Here is a 20857-nt window from a genome sequence, read left to right as displayed (position 1 = left end):
TAAGGCCAAGGGCCTTTGCCAACAGAGAAGGGTTCAACCTCGATCAAACGACGACGGGCTGTTATTTCGACAAGTTCAAAATAACACCCTTTAAGGCCAAGGGCCTTCGCCAACAAAGAAGGGTTCGACCTTGATCGAACGACGAGGGGTTGCTATTTCGACAAGTTCGAAATAACACCCTTTAAGGCCAAGGGCCTTCGCCAACAAAGAAGGGTTCAACCTCGATCGAATGACGACAGGATGTTATTTCGACAAGTTCAAAATAACACCCTTTATGGCCAAGCGCCTTTGTCAACAAAGAAGGGTTAGACTTCGATCGAATGACGACGGGCTGTTATTTCGACAAGTTCGAAATATCACCCTTTAAGGCCAAGGGCCTTCGCCAACAAAGAGAAGGGTTTGACCTCGATCGAACGCCGACAGGCTGTTATTTCGACAAGGTCGAAATAACACCATTTAAGGCCAAGGGCCTTCGCCTAAAATGAAGGTTCGGCCTTGATCGAACGACGACAAGCTGTTATTTCGGAAAGTTTGAAATAACACCCTTTAAGGCCAAGGGCCTTCGCCAACAAAGAGAAGGGTTCGACCTCGATCGAACGACGACAGGCTGTTATTTTGACAAGCTCGAAATAACACCAATTAAGACCAAGGGCCTTCGCCAACAAAGAAGGGTTCGAGCTCGATCGAACGACGACAGGCTGTTATTTACACAAGTTTGAAATAACACCCTATAAGGCCAAGGGCCTTCGCCAATAAAACAGGGTTCGACCTCGATCGAACGACTACGAGCTATTATTTCGACAAGTTCGAAATAACACCCTTTAAGACCAAGGGCCTTCGCCAGCAAAGAGAAGGGTTCGACCTTGATCGAACGACGATAGGCTGTTATATTGACAAGTTCGAAATAACACCCTTTAAGGCCAAGGGACTATGCCAACAAAGAACGGTTCGACCTCAATCAAACGACGACAGTCTATTATTTCGACAAGGTCGAAATAACACCCATTAAGGCCAAGGGCCTTCGCCAACAATGAAGGGTTCGACCTTGATCGAACGACGACAAGCTGTTATTTTGACAAGTTCGAAATAACACCCTTTAAGGCCCAGGGCCTTCGCCAACAAACAGAAGGGTTCGACCTCGATCGAACGACGACAGGCTGTTATTTCGATAAGTTTGAAATAACACCCTTTAAGGACAAGGGCCTTCGCCAACAAAAAGATGGGTTCAACCTCGATCGAACGAGACAGGCTATTATTTCGAAAAGATCGAAATAACACCCTTTAAGGCCAAGGGCCTTTGCCAACAGAGAAGAGTTCGACCTCGATCAAACCACGACGGGCTGTTATTGCGACAAGTTCGAAATAACACCCTTTAAGGCCAAGGGCCTTCGCCAACAAAGAAGGGTTCGACCTCGATCGAACGACGAGGGGATGTTATTTCGACAAGTTCGAAAAAACACCCTTTAAGGCCAAGGGCCTTCGCCAACAAAGAAGGGTTCAACCTCGATCGAATGACGACAGGCTGTTATTTCGACAAGTTCAAAATAACACCCTTTGTGGCCAAGCGCCTTTTCCAACAAAGAAGGGTTAGACCTCGATCGAACGACGACGGGCTGTTATTTCGACAAGTTCGAAATATCACCTTTTAAGGCCAAGGGCCTTCGCCAACAAAGAGAAGGGTTCGACCTTGATCGAACGCCGACAGGATGTACTTTGACAAGGTCGAAATAACACCCTTTAAGGCCAAGGGCCTTCGCCAACAATGAAGGGTTCGACCTTGATCGAACGACGACAAGCTGTTATTTCGACAAGTTTGAAATAACACCCTTTAAGGCTAAGGGCTTTCGCCAACAAAGAGAAGGGTTCGACCTCGATCGAACGACGACAGGCTGTTATTTCGACAAGCTCGAAATAACATCCTTTAAGGCCAAGGGCCTTCGCCAACAAAGAAGGGTTCGACCTTGATCGAATGGTGACAGGCTGTTATTTAGACAAGTTTGAAATAACACCCTTTAAGGCCAATGGCCTTCACCAACAAAGAAGTGTGCGACCTCTATCGAACGACGACGAGCTGTTATTTCGACAAGTTCAAAATAACACCCTTTAAGTCCAAGGGCCTTCGCCAACAAAGAAGGGTCCGACCTCGATCGAACGACGAGGGGATATTATTTCGATAAGTTCGAAAAAACACCCTTTAAGGCCAAGGGACTTCGCCAACAAAGAAGGGTTCAACCTCGATCGAATGACGACAGGCTGTTATTTCGACAAGTTCAAAATAACACCCTTTAAGGCCAAGGGCCTTTGCCAACAAAGAAGGGTTAGACCTCGTTCGAACGACGACGGGCTGTTATTTTGACAAGGTCAAAATAACACCCTTTAAGGCCAAGGGACTTCACCAACAAAGAAGGGTTCGACCTCGATCGAACGACGATAGGATGTTATTTCGACAATGTCGAAATAACACCCTTTAAGGCCAAGGGCCTTCGCCAATAATGATGGGTTCGACCTTGAACGAACGACGACAAGCTATTATTTCGACAAGTTCGAAATAACACCCTTTAAGACCAAGGGCCTTCGCCAACAAAGAGAAGGGTTCGACCTCGATCGAACGACGACAGGCTGTTATTTCGACAAGTTTGAAATATCACCCTTTAAGGCCAAGTGTCACGACCCAAACCGAAGGGCCGCGACGAGCACCCGATGCTTTACTCAACCGAGTACCAACGTAACATATCTTTCTTATCATGTTATCATGAGTAAATGAGCCAGAAAACCCGTCATGAGATAACAAGAATAAAACATAAGGGAATACTCAATATATGAAGACCCAACATGATATACAAACTAATATATGTGACATACGGGCCTATAAGGCATGACCATTAGTAAACTCGAAACATAGGCCGACAAGGCCATACAAGTATCCATACACCTAACATCTGTCTACAAGCCTCTAAGAGTACATAAAATCATAAAGGTCGGGACAGGGCCCTGCCATACCAATCAATACATATCCAAAGCATACTGACCAAATAGGCAACTCCGAAGCATGTGGAGTGCACCAACACCTTTGCTGAGCGGATAGCCTACTGGAGGACTGTCAACCTATCAATCGAGACCTGCGGGCATGAAATGCAGCATCCCCAAGCAAAAGGGACATTAGTACGAATAAAGTACCGAGTATGTTAGGCAGGAAAACATAAACAAGAATAGTAATGTAAAGTGAGAGATAGAGGAGATACAACCTGTAACATCAGAGTGCCTCTAGGGGTTACTGATATGAAATGCATAATACATATATATACATAAACTTTTTAAAACATTCGCCTCTGTGGGCATCATCATCATCATATCGTACCCGGCCTAAAAAAGGACTCGGTAAAAGCGTACCCGACCATCATAAGGTTCGGTAGAATCGTACCCGGCCACGTAGAGCTCGGTAAAACAACTGATCAGTGGTTGCACAATAGGTGTCGTACTCGGCCAACTATAGAGCGGCTCGATAGAGTAAAATAGATACTATATATAATGCATGCTAGACTCATGGAATCACCTTCTAAACCTTTTGGAGTGACTTAAGAACACTATGGACATCCATACCCTCAATATGAACCTTAGTAGGATTCAAGGATCATACACACTTGCTTAGAATAATTTTATAAGGAAAGAACAACATGGACAACCTTAGTTGCTAGGAGTAGATCCGTTATGAAGTAGCGTATTCATTTCACTTTAGATCATGCCAAAAGAAAGAAGAAAGTGCCTTAACATACCTTAAACCCGTTGAGTCCTTAATCACTTCCAAGCAACTCTTCAAACAAGTCAACTCAATCTATCATAGTATAAGGAGATTCAAAATCAGTGCTGAGCAAAGGCTAAGTCTATAACTTAAGCTAGTAGCTCGTTTACGTAAATTTTGGCAGCATCTCCCTTGTAACAACGGCCTCCTCCAATACCATATACAAACAACAATGAATAGAGCAATCCATCAATACATAAGTATCAATATCAAGACACCATATAACAACAACAAGTCACAACTACATTACGACGAGCGGCAAGCTCCGATTTGAATCCGTATACCCCTTATAAATCCTTATAGACTTCTTACTTCAACATAAAAGTATAATTAACTTGATAATGAAGTCATTAATCAATGATTCCAGCCTTATACCATATATTTATAACGACGAAAATAATCCACAACTTCAACTATCCCCAACTAGCAACTTTATTCACTAGTTCATGTCTAGCCCATCCATTTAACTTAATCAATATCAAGATAACCTTAGGCACAAGCAAGAACACAATATACATGCCTCCTACAGTAACTTCAAGTCAAAACCCAAGTTATATACATTTTACAACAACCCTTAATAGCAATACAACATCATAGAAGTGACTTAAGCTAATCCAAGTATTATCTTGCAGTTTATCATCCTAACAACTTAACCAACATACAAGAAAGCTTAAGCACAATTAGTAGGCTGTTATACTCACCTTAGACAGCAGCAACAACTTGGAATTTCATCCAAATACAGCCCACAACATTCCTCAATGACAACACAACCTCAAAAAGGTGTTGTTCTTCACTAGAACTAAGTTTTGATGTTGAAATATGGTGTAGTCACTTCAAACCCTTGTGTTATATGTTTAGGAGGGTTAGGAGAAGTTTGGAGACGAATATTAGTTGAAACATGAGCAAAAATAGGCGTCCAAATCGTTTATAAATTGAAGTAGGTCAACCACCGCCTAAGTGGGTCCCATTGGGAGCTGTTTGCGCGGACTCGCAAAAACGTGAATATCTCTCTACTACGATATCGTATTGACAAACGGTTTAATGAGTTAAAAACTAGACTCATAGACCGTCAATTTGGTAGGTATAACACCCCATGATTCCAAGTATATTTGGAGAAATTCTCAGATACATTTGACCTAAATTTCCAATTTATGAATGTAACTTGTTATGACCTTTGCCAACTCTTGTTCCACAACTTGCTTGCCTTCAAAATGTAGAAAATGAATATCACACGACTAAAATAACTCATAGAATAACCTCCTTATCATGTTAAGAACCCTAGTCTCACCCCAAAGTACATGTTATAACATTCCAAACTTGTCGACTTTTGACGAAACTTATTTTCTTCAATTGGTTTAGCTTCTAAGATTTCCAACCCTCTTGGTACTCGTTATTCATGATATTAAATATTTGTAACCTCCAAGGTAACAAGATTAACTTACTTTATTTTCTTCCAAATAGAATCTAATTTCCGAGCTTACATCAATGACTTACGACGTACTCTCACGTATGAAAACTTGGGGTGAAACACCAAGGGCCTTCGCCAACAAAAAGAAGGGTTCAACCTCGATCGAACGACGACAGGCTGTTATTTCGACAAGTTCGAAATAACACCCTTTAAGGCCAAGGGCCTTCGCTAACAAAGAAGGGTTCGACCTCGATCAAACGACAATGGGCTGTTATTTCGAAAAGTTCGAAATAACACCATTTAAGGCCAAGTGCCTTCGCCAACAAAGAAGGGTTCGACCTCGATCGAATGACGAGGGGCTGTTATTTCGACAAGTTCGAAATAACACCCTTTAAGGCCAAGGGCCTTCGCCAACAAAGAAGGGTTTGACCTCGATCGAACGACGACAAGCTGTTATTTCGACAAGTTCAAAATAACACCCTTTATGGCCAAGCGCCTTTGCCAACAAAGAAAGGTTAGACCTCGATCGAACGATGAAGGGCTGTTATTTTGACAAGTTCAAAATATCACCCTTTAAGGCCAAGGGCCTTCGCCAATAAAGAGAAGGGTTCGATCTCGATCGAACGACTATAGGCTGTTATTTCAACAAGTTCGAAATAACGCCATTTAAGGCCAAGGGCCTTCGCCAACAAAGAAGGGTTCGACCTCGATCGAATGACGAGGGGCTGTTATTTCGACAAGTTCGAAATAACACCCTTTAAGGCCAAGGGCCTTCACCAACAAAGAAGGGTTTGACCTCGATCGAACGACGATAAGCTGTTATTTCGACAAGTTCAAAATAACACCCTTTATGGCCAAGCGCCTTTGCCAACAAAGAAAGGTTAGACCTCGATCGAACGATGAAGGGCTGTTATTTTGACAAGTTCAAAATATCACCCTTTAAGGCCAAGGGCCTTCGCCAATAAAGAGAAGGGTTCGATCTCGATCGAACGACTATAGGCTGTTATTTCAACAAGTTCGAAATAACACCCTTTAAGGCCAAGGGCCTTCGCCAACAAAGAAGGGTTCGACCTTGATCGAACGAGACGGGTTGTTATTTCGACAAGCTCAAAATAACAGCCTTTAAGGCCAAGGGCCTTCACCTACAAAAAAGCGTTCGACCTCGATTGAACAATGACATGCTGTTATTTCGACAAGTTCGAAAAAACACCCTTTAAGGCCAAGGGCCTTCGCCAACAAAGAAGGGTTTGACCTCAATCGAACGACGACAGGCTGTTATTTCGCAAGTTCGAAATAACACCCTTTAAGGCCAAGGGCCTTCTCCAACAAGTCACAATGCGAGCTATCACCGCTTACATATGGCCCAAGCCAACCCCAAAAAAACAAACGAACGACAATCGACAAACAATTGAAAATAAAAACAGACAAGGACAACGTTCTTCATTCTGCGTCATCACCGCCATCACCATCACCATCACCATCACCATCATCATCACCATCTCTAAGAGGCTCTCCATTACCGTTATCCATATCCCCATTAGCTTCGGGTGTCACCACGTCATATCCATAGGTTATGTGAGCCTCCCGTGCTTTCGCTCGCGCTTCTTCATAAGCAGCCTCAACCACGGTACCCGCCTCCCTCAAACTCTTATATAAGTCCCGCTAAGCTTCGGCATAAACCCAGAGCTTGTGCATATGGCGGGGGACGACCGCAGAGGAGGACTCAACCTGAGCCAACAATCGCCCATTTTCTACCTCCAGAGCCACGAACCGGTCTCTTAGAACCGATGCTTCTTGATCAATCATGTCGATACGCTCCTCGAGCATCGCCTCCCTGAGGGTAGTCATCGCTCTCTCCGACTCCTATTCGGATTGGAGGAGAGGATGGTGTTCTCCAGGGCCCTCGCCCTCGCCGAAGCCTCGGACTAGGCACTCTCAATGCTCTCCAACCCAACGACTTTGCTTTCCAGTGCAGTTAATTTTCTCATCCACTCCACACTCATTGTGTTGACCTTGACCAAATTCTAATCTATCTCCGACTGTATCGACCTCAACCTACCCTATAGATGCTCACATTTTGCGGTGATCCCCTTACCCAACTCTAGCTCATCGTCCTTAATTCGAAGTTGCTACTCGAGTGTGCTCTTGCTGCGGATAGTTTGCATCAATTCCTAGTCCCTTTTTTCCAACTCCTCACCAAAAGCCCGATTATGGGGATCCGTCCTCAGCCGCTCATGCATCTCGCGACATCTATTGCGGTAGCGACGATACTTCTCCAGCATCTTCAAGAAAATTTTGGCCCGGGTGTTGGCCCTACAAATTCTTTCCACTTCCACCATATATGTCTGGAAAATGAAAAGACGGGGTTAGGCTAGTACTTCCGAGAAGGGCAAAAAAAGAAAGCGTTAGTAAAATGCAATGTACCCTTAAGCCCATGGCGGCCATATTGTCCATCAAATCAGCATTAGGAACAGACCGAGGGACTCATTCTCGGCCTCGGAGAATAACAAGCTAAATTGAGGCACCAGATCCTCCCTTTCCCCCAAAAGATTGACGACGGAAGGGATTTGAAGAATACGGGCCGAGCTCTCCCACATTAACCACTGAATAAGTAAGGCCCTCCTCAAACATCCTGACATCATCGTGGTCTGACTCAGATTCATAGTCATCAACCACCACACCTTTTCCCTTTTCTGCTGCTGAAGGTGGAGCTTGACCCATTGCAGAAGATGAGCGCATGTCTGAAATCACGATGGCGGCCCTAGAAGTCTGATTCTACATCATGACAGTTTGTTAGATACCAACAATGGCAGGGATCTCTAATTGAGCCAAGGCAGTGGCAGGAGTCTCTGATTGTTGATCATGGATATCGACAATTCTGACGGTCTACTCCGTCCCTATGGGGGGAGCCACAACAATGCCCTCTCCAGATCCCGTCGGGGGAGAGTCATCTAGATAAATTATTGTTGGGGGTGCCGTCTCAAACTCCACCCTCCGTCTCTTTGACAGCCCCTCTTATTCTCCAATAGATGGTGACTCACCCGTTGGGCAAACGACATCGGTCGGAACCTCATCCTGATAAACGGCCCTCGCTGGAGTAAGCAAGGCCGCAGACTCAACTGAAGCAGCCCTCGACGAAAGTAGGGTAATGGGCACTGTAATAGGGTGAGCGGACGTGGCCGGCTGACGAAAAGCTAACGAAGGGGCCCTTGCTCTCCAGACTCTCCCTGACAACGACAAACGACGCATGAGAAGCTAAATAAAAAGGAAAAGAACAGTAAACAAAGACGTTATCTCACTTGTAAGGGGCCAGCGTCCGAACCTCTCATGAAAGGTCGACCAGGTGCAAATCCCCACCGTATGGGGAAGTATGGCCTCCACCCATTCACGGATACCTTTGACAGGCGGAGGGGGCAATCTCTTAGCTACAAAGACGTGATAAAATTTAGTACCCATAGAAAATGGTCGAGCACTTCGACGACTAAAAATACAAACTTACGTGCAAAGTTCCATTTCTTAGGGAATACCATTGGGTTTGCCACGATATGCTCAGTCCGCAAATAAAAGTAATTCTTGTAGAAACGGTGGTTGGTCCTGTCGTCCATCTTCACCACCAGCCCCCTCGACCCCCGAGGACGCATGTGAATCATCGAATCGCGAATAAGTTGAGGAGCAAAGATGCTGAGAATATGGTCCAAAATGACCTCGCGATCGGGGAGTTCAGCATACTTGAGAAACATAAGGAATACCTTGTATAAATATGGCGAAAGTTGGGCGGGGCACACTTCATAGAAACGACAAAAATCCACCACCAACAGGGGAAGAGGAAATGTGTACCCTACAATGACGGGGTAGGCATAGAACACACAGTACCCGGGGCGGTCGAAGTGAACATGTCTTTTCCCACTACCGGCCGCATATCGACATAACCGGGGATCCTTCACCTTTCTTTCAATTCTGCAATATCCCTATCCCTCAGAACAGAGTGAAAATGTTCCGTTTCGACCCCGACGGGAGTAGTAAAGTCAGTCGACTCTCTCCCAGGGCGGGGTAAGATCTCAATCAGTGATGGGAACCCCTTATCCTCCACCACATCTGCCCCTCCGGTGATTTGAGCAGAATCACCATCCATTCTTGTCAAAAAATACGCCAAAGAAATAATAGAAAGAAGAGATAAAAGTTTTCAGTGAACAAGGGGGCACGTAGAAATTTGAGGTACCGGAAAGAAAATATATCAGCAGGATTCTTCCAAGTGAAAGATGAAGAAGTGTGTCAATCGAATGACAATCTTCCTCTATTTATATGGGACATAAATCCTCCGAGCACGAAACCCAAGAGCCGCCTATCGAATCTGATAGGGCACGAAACGTTTCAGTATCCAAGAAATGTGTGTCATAATGGCGATAACTGCGAAGCAACGCACCTAACAACATTTCGGTTCCGAAATCGCTGCAACAGTCCAGGGGGATCAACAGAATGTCGCCACTTCGCTAAAAACCCACAAAATGTAACATGGAACGGAGAGTCATAACTCAGATTTCTCTCAAATTAGTAACGATCATGATCCGTCTGCCGAGCCCGACATAGGACGACCTCGACAGACGGAGGGACTAACTGTATTGGTCAAAATCTGACCATCATGACCGAGTTGACCAACGCCCTGTCTAATTAACCGGGCAGTGAAAGTCAATAGAGCCCACTCCATTCCTCTTCTCTGACACCTGACAAGTCGGTAAGAGTGGTGCCTAAAATCATGACCAAGACACATTGGTGGAAAGAGGATGTCAAGTCAAGAAAAGGGAAAAGGTACCCTGATTATATATAGCCAAGGAAAGCTTTCAACTGGGGGCTGCTCCTTCTACCTCTCTAAAGAGAATGAAAAGCTCTCTTCGAAAAGGGGGGAGACAAAGAAATTACCTCTAGAAAAATGTGTAAACCTACTTCCACATCGATTGATGAGAGATATAACTTATAATCTTAATAATATCATTTATATTTCTTTCATCCCATGTGCAATCCTTAATCTTAGCTTCTCGATCTGGAATTAATTATATCTGACTAAGATTTACCCCTTCATCTTTGATTGATTTGCTCAAAAAGGTTTTAAAATCTTTTGTGTCAAACATAGGATTCAAACACCTTAAATGTACCCAATCTATTCCAACTAGACCCACTCAAAAGAAAGCAAAAATTTTATTTTATTTTTTGGCTACATTTAGCTAATTAGCTAATATTGGTAGAATTTGGCTAGTATTGGCAATATTTTATGAATTGACCAATTTTTGTACTAATTTGCTTATGAGATGAAATAACTGGTAGTTTCTCTCAATATATTTGTAAGTAATATCTGCAAATAGTGAGCATGAAATATGCACTACCATATGCCAAATGAATATAATGATATATATCTTAATAAAATATGATTCAACTTAGCTAGATAAGGATAAAATTAAAGCCTCATTCTGATAATGTATTATAAAATAAAATAATTTAGTAATATAACAAGAAAGAGAGATAGAAAAAAAGAAGTTTTTCTTCTTCCGGAGTGTTTTTCACCATTGCACTACACAACCTTTTATAGGCAGTCAATGAGATAACTTTGGAAAAACTCGCATAAATGCTCTCTCTAGAGTTGCTCTTCCCTCTCTCTAAAAACTCCTATCACCCTCCCCAAAAATTTTCCAATATCTCCATCACTCTCTAATGTACACACAAGATATAAACAACCCAACCCAAACGGAAAAAACCTTCCCTGCCTTAAAGGAAGAAACGACCCTCCAAGTATCAATGAAAGAGCTAGCCAGCTCCATGTCAACCCCATGCACACCTCTCACTACCTCCCCAACAGACATGAAAATTAGCATAGACCAACTTCCCAAAGAACTATCAAAAGAGGTAAACGACACTAGCAACAATCATACAAAGAAGATATCCTTCTTGGATACCTTAATTTCTAACACTAACACTAACCCAGATGGTAGGCAAATAACAGTACAACAAAACATGGATTCTTATAAACCGGAAGACGAAACAGATAATTAATTACCCTAACCCAGATTTCTTCATCCCTATGACCTCATCGGACAAGGAGCGTATATACAAAAACTGGACCAACGCCCTCATTATTAAAATGTTTGGCAGAAGAGTGGGCTACCAATTCCTCCAAAAAAACTACATGCGATATTAAGACCAACTGAAACTCTATCTCTTGTAGACCTAGGGTGTGACTATTACCTCATAAAATTTACTAAGGAAGAGAATTATAACAATGCTCTCCATGAAGGCCCCTGGTTCATTGGGAATCAATTCCTTACACTAAGGAAATGGGAGCCCAGATTTGTAGCCTCCAAAGTTGTGCTAACATACTCAGCTATATGGGCAAGACTCCCAAAAACTACCTACAGAATTTTATGACTACGACATACTACAAAAAATTAGAGGAAAGTTAGGACAACTAATACGTATAGACGCCTGCACCAAATCTGCGCTAAGAGGTAAGTATGCTCGCCTTTACATATTAGTACCCAAAAAACATTTACTCAAAACCTACATTGTGATTGGAAAACACATCCAGAAAATTACCTATGAAAGATTCAACTTACTATGCACAAACTGTGGTAGACTTGGATATAGCCAAAACAGTTACCCATACCAAAACCCTAAACCAGCTGAACAAGAAAGTAAGAACCTACCCAAGCTAAACACAGTGGAAATAATTACACAAAAATCGACCAATGGACAATAGTATCCCATGAAAGAAAAAACAAAATACCCAAATAACTCTCCTAACCCTAGCCCTAGCAAGGACCTTGAGGACTCTAAGAGGATTCCCAAAAAAACACCTAACCCAAGATTGCCTCAGTGGCAAAAAAAGAACTCAGGCATCGCCCAAAACCAACCAACGAACCATAAGGAGACTAGGGACACAAATAGCAAGTACTCACTGGACAATACCAAAACCCCAAAAGGTAGAACTCGACAATTCCCAAACCCCATCGTAAACTATGACCAACAGAAGGATAGTACACTACCCAACGACCTAAGGCATCAACATCAACATAATATAAACACCCCAGGCCTTTCCACGTTGCACCATGCTGTGATTAACCCAAAAAAGCAACCATTCCTCATTACTCCTAGCTTTTACTCACATGAACCCTTGGGCATTAACTCCTCCCAAACAAAAAACCCAAATATCCCTTCATTAATTGAGTCGACGGGAGAAAGTCAAAAGAACCAAACCATGGACATAGATCCTACTATCCATATAACTAACTAATAATCCTCATTAATGCAAGACATTATTAGCCCACAAAATAGGAACACCACCCCATGCCAGAAAACTAGTAGCCCGTTAGAAAACAAACATAGTACAAATCAACCTCACCCCTTGTCAATCCCAAGTCAAACTCCTATTAATGAACAAGACATCTTGAATCCTAGGATAGAGCAAATGGTCACCAAGATCCATGACCCAAACTATAGGGTAACAGATGCTACTAGACCAATATATACCAATAATAATCCCAACTCCCTTATCCTACAAGACCCAAACCAAAACAAATAAAAATACAAAATGCCAAGGCTCCCATCCACCAACCACATCAGGAGGTTCCCCAATCCTCAAAGAAATGTTTGGACTCGATCCTAGTAAGTGAACCAACCCTAAGCCCCTCTGATCTTCACCACAAGGCCCATTCAACCAGATCATGCTCCCCAATCTTGGTTGGAATGGGGACTAATGGCCCAAGCTTTGAATATAAGTCTGCAACTAAAGGGGAGAGATCTAATAGTCCAAATAGGGGATCTAAGCTACATAGCCCAAATAGTAGTAGAGGGTCTCCAACTAGGTCTAAACAACGGAATGATTCGACCATGGATGAATCCTCACCAGGTTCACCCTATGTCTCTGAACTCAGGGCCACACCCATCCCCATGGAGCCTCCAAGCATAATCTCAGCACACCACACACAACCTACCCAATCCAAACTTACCACTCTACCCGAACCATGCAAACCATCCAACCCTAACCCCTACTTTTCAAACTACACCAGCTCAACAAACCCCCCATCAAACTAGCCGGACCCCAAACCCCAGTAGCAATAGCTTCTTGACACCATTACCCCAAACAGTAACACTACTCCCATCACAGAACTTGAGGTAAACACAGATAGAAGAGGAGGAAGAAGAGGAAGATGCACCAACCAAAAGAATAGTGGAGCACGGGGTGTTACGATACCCAAAAATAATGGCATTCAAAGCAAGAAAAGAAAAAAGGTACATCTTAAGCTGCCTATTGGATTTGAGGAAGTGCTCTAACTCCATCAAGAAAATAAATCCTCTAGGATTGTACCAGCATGCAGTGGTGCTAGTGCCGATAATGTTCACACACTACTGACACAAAGGGAAAGCATGAGGAACAACCTAAGCCCTACCAGTAGCCATGGAGGAGGAGCTTCAACCAGAAACACAAGCATGAATATAATTATCTGGAACTGTAGAGGCGTAAGTAGCATAGAGTTTAGAAGAGCTTTTAGAGCAGTGCTGGATTACTATAGACCTAGCATTATGGCCTTACTAGAAACAAAATTGGAAGATAACCATGATTTGGTGCATGATTTTGGCTACTCAAGCCTTATTCAAATGCCAGCCAATGGGAATTCAGGGGGCATTGTGCTCATGTGGAACAATGGAGAAACAATAGTGGATCAAACTGGAGGGATGGACCAAGAGATACACGCCTTGGTAAAGGTACGAAACTCAACAAAAAGTTAGTTATGTTCTATATATTATTTATGCTAGTAACTTATTGGAAGAAATATTAATCCTATGGAAAAATCTAAAGATAGTAGCTAATAACTACAAAGGACCGTGGCTAGTCGCGAAAGACTTCAATGAAGTCACTCGCGCTTCGGAAAAACTCAGAGAATTACACATAAATTATAATTGAGTCTCACACTTCCTATATTGTATGAACCACTGTGGACTTGTGGACTTAGGGTTCAAGGGTCCAAAGTTTACTTGGACAAACAAAAGAAAAAATTGCAAAAACATAATTATGGAACAACTAGATAGATGCATTGCAAACACGGATTGGCTAGAACTATTTCAGGAAGCTAGCGTCATGCATCTAACTAGAGTCCACTCAGACCACTGCCCAACAAAACATGATCTATACAAAAGTTTCCCTACTAATAGCAATATTTTTAGAATAGAATCTATGTGGCTATCTCATCCCACCTTTAGAACCTTGGTCGATAACTCATGGTCAGACCAACCAAATATAACTAAAGCCATACACAATTTCTGTTCTAAGGAAATTGAATGGAACTAAAATACCTTTGGTAACATTTTTAAACGGAAGAACAAAATCTTAGCTAGATTAAAAGGTGTCCAGAATTCCCTGAATTACCCCCATAGCCAATTCCTCATAAATCTAGAAAATGAACTCCTATATGAGTATAACTTAGTACTTATGCAGGAGGAGGAATTTTGGAAGCTCAAATCCAGGGTGCAGTAGATTCAGGATGGAGACGCTAACACAAAATTCTTCCACATTACCACAATGCAAAGAAGAAGGAACAATAGAATCATCTGTCTAAAAGATGAAGCAGGGAACTGGTTCCAAGATCAAAACCTCATCAAAGACCTAATTATTAACTATTACCAAAACCTTTCCACTACGGGTCATAATCAATCCATGCTTAAAAGTATCTACATGTCTTACAATACAAAAATTAGAGACTAAGACCACCCGCACCTAAATAGTATCCCCTCTATAGAAGAAATAAAAAGGGCGCTAGATTTTTTCAAACCCTACAAATCTCCAGGACCGGATGGGCTTCACCCTTTCTTTTACCAGAAATATTGGAAGGAGATAAGCAAACATCTCATAAATTTCTGCCAAGACTCATTCCAATCCAAAAGAATGCTTAAAAGCATGAATAGAACCTTAGTATGCCTCATTCCCAAATGTCAAAATGCTGAAACAATTAGGCAGTTTAGACCCATAAGCCTATGCAACATGGCTTATAAGGTTGTCACTAAGATAATTGTTAATCGCATTAAGCCCTTCGTAGCTAATCGCATTAAACCCTTCGTAGCTAATCTCATCCACCCTACCCAAACTAGCTTTATCAAGGGCAGAAGAGCTGCTAATAATGCCCTAGTCATAAATGAGGTGCTAGATCACCTCAGGAAAACTAAGGGTAAAAAATCCAAAATGATGATTAAAATCGACCTAGAGAAAGCCTTTGACAAAATTGAATGGTCTTTTGTTAAATTCTGTCTCACTTCTCTTAACTTCCCTCCTGACCTTATTGAGCTTATAATGTCTTGCATCTCTACCACCACCACGGCTATTCTAATCAACAGCTCTAAAACTGAATTCTTCGGACCCTCAAGGGGTATTAGATAGGGAGACCCCCTTTCCCCGTATATCTTTATCATATGTATGGAATGCTCTCTAGATTGATTCACCATGAAATAGACTACTGCAGATGGACTCCTATCAAAATAGCTCTCAAAAGCCCGGAGCTATCCCATCTATTCTTTGTAGACGACCTTATCCTCCTAGTTGAAGCCAACCAAAAAAGTTACAACTCGATTATAGATACGATCAACAAATTCTGTGAAGCTTCAGAACAATCTATCAATTTTGGTAAACCAAAAATTGTGTTCTCTAGGAATACCCCTACAGACTATAAAGACCATATTAGCAATTATTTTTCAATGCGATATGCCAATAATTTTGAAAAGTACCTGGGTTTTCCTATGCCCTATGCCACTCCTACCAAAAAGAACTTCCAATTTATTCTAGATCGGATAAATACTAGACTAAAAGGTTGGAAAACTAAATTTCTTAATATGGATGGTAAGTCAACCCTCATCAAAGAAACCTTAGCCGCAACCCCTAACCATGTCATGCAAATATATGACCTCCCCAAAACTACCCTCAATAAGATAGAATCAATCCAAAAAAACTTTCTCTAGGGTAGCACAGATGAAAAAAAAGAAATGCCACCTTGTTAGATGGAGCATAGTCACAATGCCTAAAAAGCAAGGAGGCTTGGGCATTCATAACATCCACTGGAAAAACTCCTCCTTCAATACGGCTTTAGCTTGGAGATATAAAAAAAAGAAAGAGGCCCTATGGGTCAAAACTCTATCTAGCAAAGATGACCATAGGAAAAGCAAAAATATAGGCTTTCATGCTTGGAAAGTCATTAGGAAAGGCTTTGTAATTTTCAATGCCAACACCAAATGGCTGGTAGGAAATAGGATGTCCATCAATTTATGGCAAGATAAACGGATAAATCAACTAGGATCTCTTAGAGACTATATTCAGCGTCTCATTCCTGCTAGGGAGCTAGACCTAAATCTCGACTGCATTATCAAAAATGGAATATTCGACCTTAGAGACTTATCCTTCGAATTACCCCAAAAATAGTCTCAAAAATCAATTGCACTTACATAAAGCAAAATACGCCCACTTCTGACTCGTATGCTTGGGACTCAAAGGGTCATACCTGCGTCTCCATCAAGGCTCCTTACGAAACAATCTCAGATATTACTTGTAATAACAAAAAAGACTACTCTTGGCTCTGGAAAATTAACTCCCTAAGCAAATTAAAATATTTCCTATGGACAGTCATATGGGACAGGTTATCCACCAAACATATGCTGGACAAAAGAGGGATATGCCATGACGACACTTGTAGCATATGCAATAGGGAGACTGAGAACACGAAACACATCTTCTTCCGTTGTAGCTACTCAAGATCCATCTGGGCACAAACAAGAACTGACCACCATTTCCCTCTGAACTCTTTTGAAAAAAACTCCTTGTTTAATTGGCTTAAAGAACAACTCGCATCAAGGAAAACCTTCAACAATCACTTACTTTTGTTAGATTTTCTCCCCTTCTTACTATGGTATATTTAGAACTTCAGAAATGGGATACTCTTCCAGGGAAACAAATCCTCCCCCTCCATAAGCCAACCCATTAGCAAAACCATTAAATACATCTACCTGGCAAAAAATCTAAGCTTAAAACCTCCCAAGAAAACTATCCTTGTAAAATGGGAACCCCCAGATTCTAATTTCTATAAACTAAATATTGATGGATCATGTGTAGGAAACCCAAAAGTTGGAGGAATTCTTAGGGATGGTAGAGGCCAATGGATCTTAGCTTTCAATATGAGAGTCGACCATGCTACTAACATATATATGGATATCCTGGCCCTACTCCATGGAGTCAAATTAGCACTAAAAGAAAACCTCCTCCCATTAGTAATAGAGGCTGACTGCTTGGAACTAATAAATCTCCTAAAATCTAATAATTGTCTCTACCAAAACTTGATTGATGATTGCAAGTACCTATTGCGGAAGGCGAATGATCCACATTTGAAGCATGTGTTTAGATAGGCTAATGGAATAGCGGACCTATTAGCTAAAAATAGTTGTAGCTTGGACACTTTTTGTATTTTGCAAACTTATGTTCTTCCGCCCGTTTTTGTTGTTCATGTACTTAAAAGAGACAGTCTAGGCACTATGTTATCTAGACCGACCTCTCGTTGTAATAGCTCTTAGTATGTTGTCGTATGAATAAATCATTTCTTACCAAAAAGTAAAACCTTTTATAGGCAAGAAAAGGTAAGAGATAGCTTATAAAAGTCAACTTTACATAGTATAAGGATAGATATCTTGTAAGCAGGGGCGGATTTAGGATTTAAAGTTTATGGGTTCCTATAGCGACCTGAAATAAATATACAATAAATAACTGGGTTCATAATAAAAATTTTATAGATATTTAGTGAATTTTTTAACATATATATACAGTATGTGCAAAAACTCTGGATCCGGCCCGGCTTGCATGGAAATCTATCCCTACACTATTTACAACAGAAGTCAATTACTTTGTTCTCCTTGGAAAGGAGAATATGGGACGGAGGCCGATGAGTGGAAAATAAAAGACAAAGAAGAAGACTAAACGTGGGATAACGAGAAAGAATAGGAAAAAGGAATACATGCCGCAATTTTAACTAATTTTTTCTCTTTTGTTTTCTTTTTGATATTTTTATCTTTACTTTTTATTTCATATTTTTTTTATTTGAATAGAATTTTTTTGCAAAATCTAATATTTTACGATCATAAATAAATATTTATTTACATGCTTCTAACATGTAATTAGACTTAAAGAATCGCATATTATAATAATAATAATAATAATAATAATAATAATAATAATAATAATAACAATAATAATAATAATAATAATAATAATAATAATAATAATAATAATAATAGTGAAAAATTTTCTCATTAAATCCTCTCTTTTATTTCCTTTTCAAAAGAGGAACGTATAAAAAATGCAGTCACCTAAACTCTAATTCTAGTATTGTAAAAAAATATTTTAGAATTTAGTGAAAAAAGAAGGTCCGTTTATATTTCCTAAACCGGTTAATGAATTCAAAATATTGTAGTTGCGTGCATGTAAAGCACAACTTGATTTATATATACCTCCAGTCGTGAGAATTACCCAGCTTAATTAGATTTACAGAACCCTAGATCGAGCTGAAGAGCAATGGAAGTAGGCGATGCTTCGAAACCAAATGTTTTGTATCTCCGCGGTTACGGAAAGAGGGAAGAATTGTGGTTTCGCATCGTGATGACAAAAGAGGATGGCAAACGAGGTGAAAGGCAAACAATTGAACCTGTTGCGAAGCTCTGTCGGCAGACTTATGGAATTGCAGGAAGATGGACAGTAGTTGGTGATGAAGACATATACTGGATTGGTGGATACAGTTATGGTGGTGATAGGGCTATTGTTCGTTCCCAATTGCATAAACATAATATCATCAAACATTCTTTTGACCCTAGCCTTTGGGAACCCGTATCATCTCCCATGGATATTCCCCGTAGCAAGCCCTTCCTCGCTGCCGTTGGTACAAAGCTATATGCTGGGGCCGGCACTGAGCACTACGCACGGGGTGATAAGCATGAGAATCCAATTTGGAAAAGATGTGGTCAAATTTACGACCTCCATGAAAAAACTTGGAAATACCTGATGCCGCATATCAAAAATTTTGAAAGCTATGATGCCGATAGAGCTGTTCTTGTGGAAAAAGAGGATGGTGAGGAGCCAACGGAAATTGTGTATTATTCCTTGGATGTGGGTTCCGTGATGTTTATTGACTTTACTAGTGGTGAGTGATAATAGGTTAAATCTAGGTAATTTGACGATTGTTTATGCTCCCACTTGATTATATTTCAGTATCATAATATGATTAATTGATGAAAAATAGGCTCTAATTGTGAATTGTATATATTGCAGGATGAGGAGCCTAGGTGATGCCTTAAACAGTTGTGATTGGAAGCATTTTCGAGCAAGAAAGACCCCTCAGAGCTAAGTACGCTTGAAGACGAGGAATAGAAGTGATGAAACACAGAACTGGACATGCGCGCCCAGGTGCGCGACCGCGCTACTTTTAGCGCGTCCATGACAGAATCTCAGCCAATTAGCGCGGCCAGATGCGCGTCCAGGTGCGCGGTCGCGCTAGTCCAAAATACGGGAAGAGTTATTTAGGGGCAGAATTGGAAATCTGGAGGAAAACTCACTTAACCTATATAAAGTCAAGCTCGCCCAAGGAAGAGAGGAGAGTTTTTTCATAGTTTAGTGCAAGAAATAGAGGGACAAGAGGCAAGGAGGAGATTTGACCATCAAGTTCTTCTTTTCTTCTCTTGGTTTTTGCTATTTGGGATGAAATTGAATCTATTTGTGATGAACACTAGCATGAGTAGCTAAAACCCATTGTTCTAGGGTCATAGGTGAAACATGAATGTTGTTGTTTGAAGTTTAATTTGACAAAGTTGGTTTATCATATTGGGTTGTTTATTTAATTCTGCTTTTAATTATTTTGCTGAGTAGCTAACAGTGAAATACTATCTACGAATCTTTAGTTGAACTCGAAAGTGGGAACTTTAGATTGCATATAGAATTAAAAAGAGCAAGTTCTTGAACCCGGGCCTCGGGGAACAGATTAGCAATTGGGATAGACATATACCCAATTGCCTTGCTTGGTTGAAATTCAGGAATTGTAAATGCATTCTTGTTAATCTTAATTCCATAGACATATAGGCATTGAGTTAACTTGAATAGGCGAGTAAGAACTCGACAGATTCTTATGAGTAATATTAACCCTGTCAATCAACAACCCAGGTAAATCGATTAGTTATTTTAAGCTAAGAACATAACACGATTGTTAACTAGCCTGTGACCCTGGAATATCCTCTCCTATTGTTTGTTACTCGAAATTGTTATTTGTTTGGTTAATTGCTCTTGTTAGATTATTGCTTGATAGTTTAGGTAGTAAAACAATTACATCTCTATTTTGTGAAAAACCTCTTGGATAGACAAATTAATTGAGTTTGAATTAGTCAACAGTTAATCATAAGTCATCGTGGAAACGATACTCTACACACTACTCTATTACTAGATGATCACGTGCACTTGCATGAGTGTTTTTGGTTGCAACAAGTTTTTGGCGCCGTTGCCGGCGACTTAGAAATTAGCTACTTGACTGAGTTGAGCTTTTATTATTTATTTATTCATGTTTTAATTTTCAGTTCACTTTGTTTGTGCCAATACA

General features: G+C 41.1%; 1 protein-coding gene across 1 annotated transcript; it reads left to right on the top strand.

Annotated features, from left to right (window-relative positions):
* The first annotated feature begins 18767 nt into the window (after nucleotides 1-18767).
* On the top strand, nucleotides 18768-20108 carry LOC107819739 (uncharacterized). Its single transcript, XM_016645890.2, has 2 exons — nucleotides 18768-19414; nucleotides 19543-20108. Exons 1-2 carry the CDS (start codon nucleotides 18793-18795, stop codon nucleotides 19545-19547), a joined length of 627 nt encoding a protein of 208 aa, XP_016501376.1. The 5' UTR covers nucleotides 18768-18792; the 3' UTR covers nucleotides 19548-20108.
* Nucleotides 20109-20857: the final 749 nt, after the last annotated feature.

Source organism: Nicotiana tabacum, chromosome 1 (assembly GCF_000715075.1).
Source record: "Nicotiana tabacum cultivar K326 chromosome 1, ASM71507v2, whole genome shotgun sequence".
In the NCBI taxonomy this organism is placed as follows: domain Eukaryota; kingdom Viridiplantae; phylum Streptophyta; class Magnoliopsida; order Solanales; family Solanaceae; genus Nicotiana; species Nicotiana tabacum.
The sequence above is the reverse complement of the archived record's forward strand: the minus strand, read 5'-3'. Positions and strand labels throughout refer to the sequence as shown.

Coding starts and splice junctions, on each gene's coding strand:
- LOC107819739 (XM_016645890.2), top strand. CDS start 18,793: ATGGAAGTAGGCGATGCTTCGAAACCAAATGTTTTGTATCTCCGCGGT.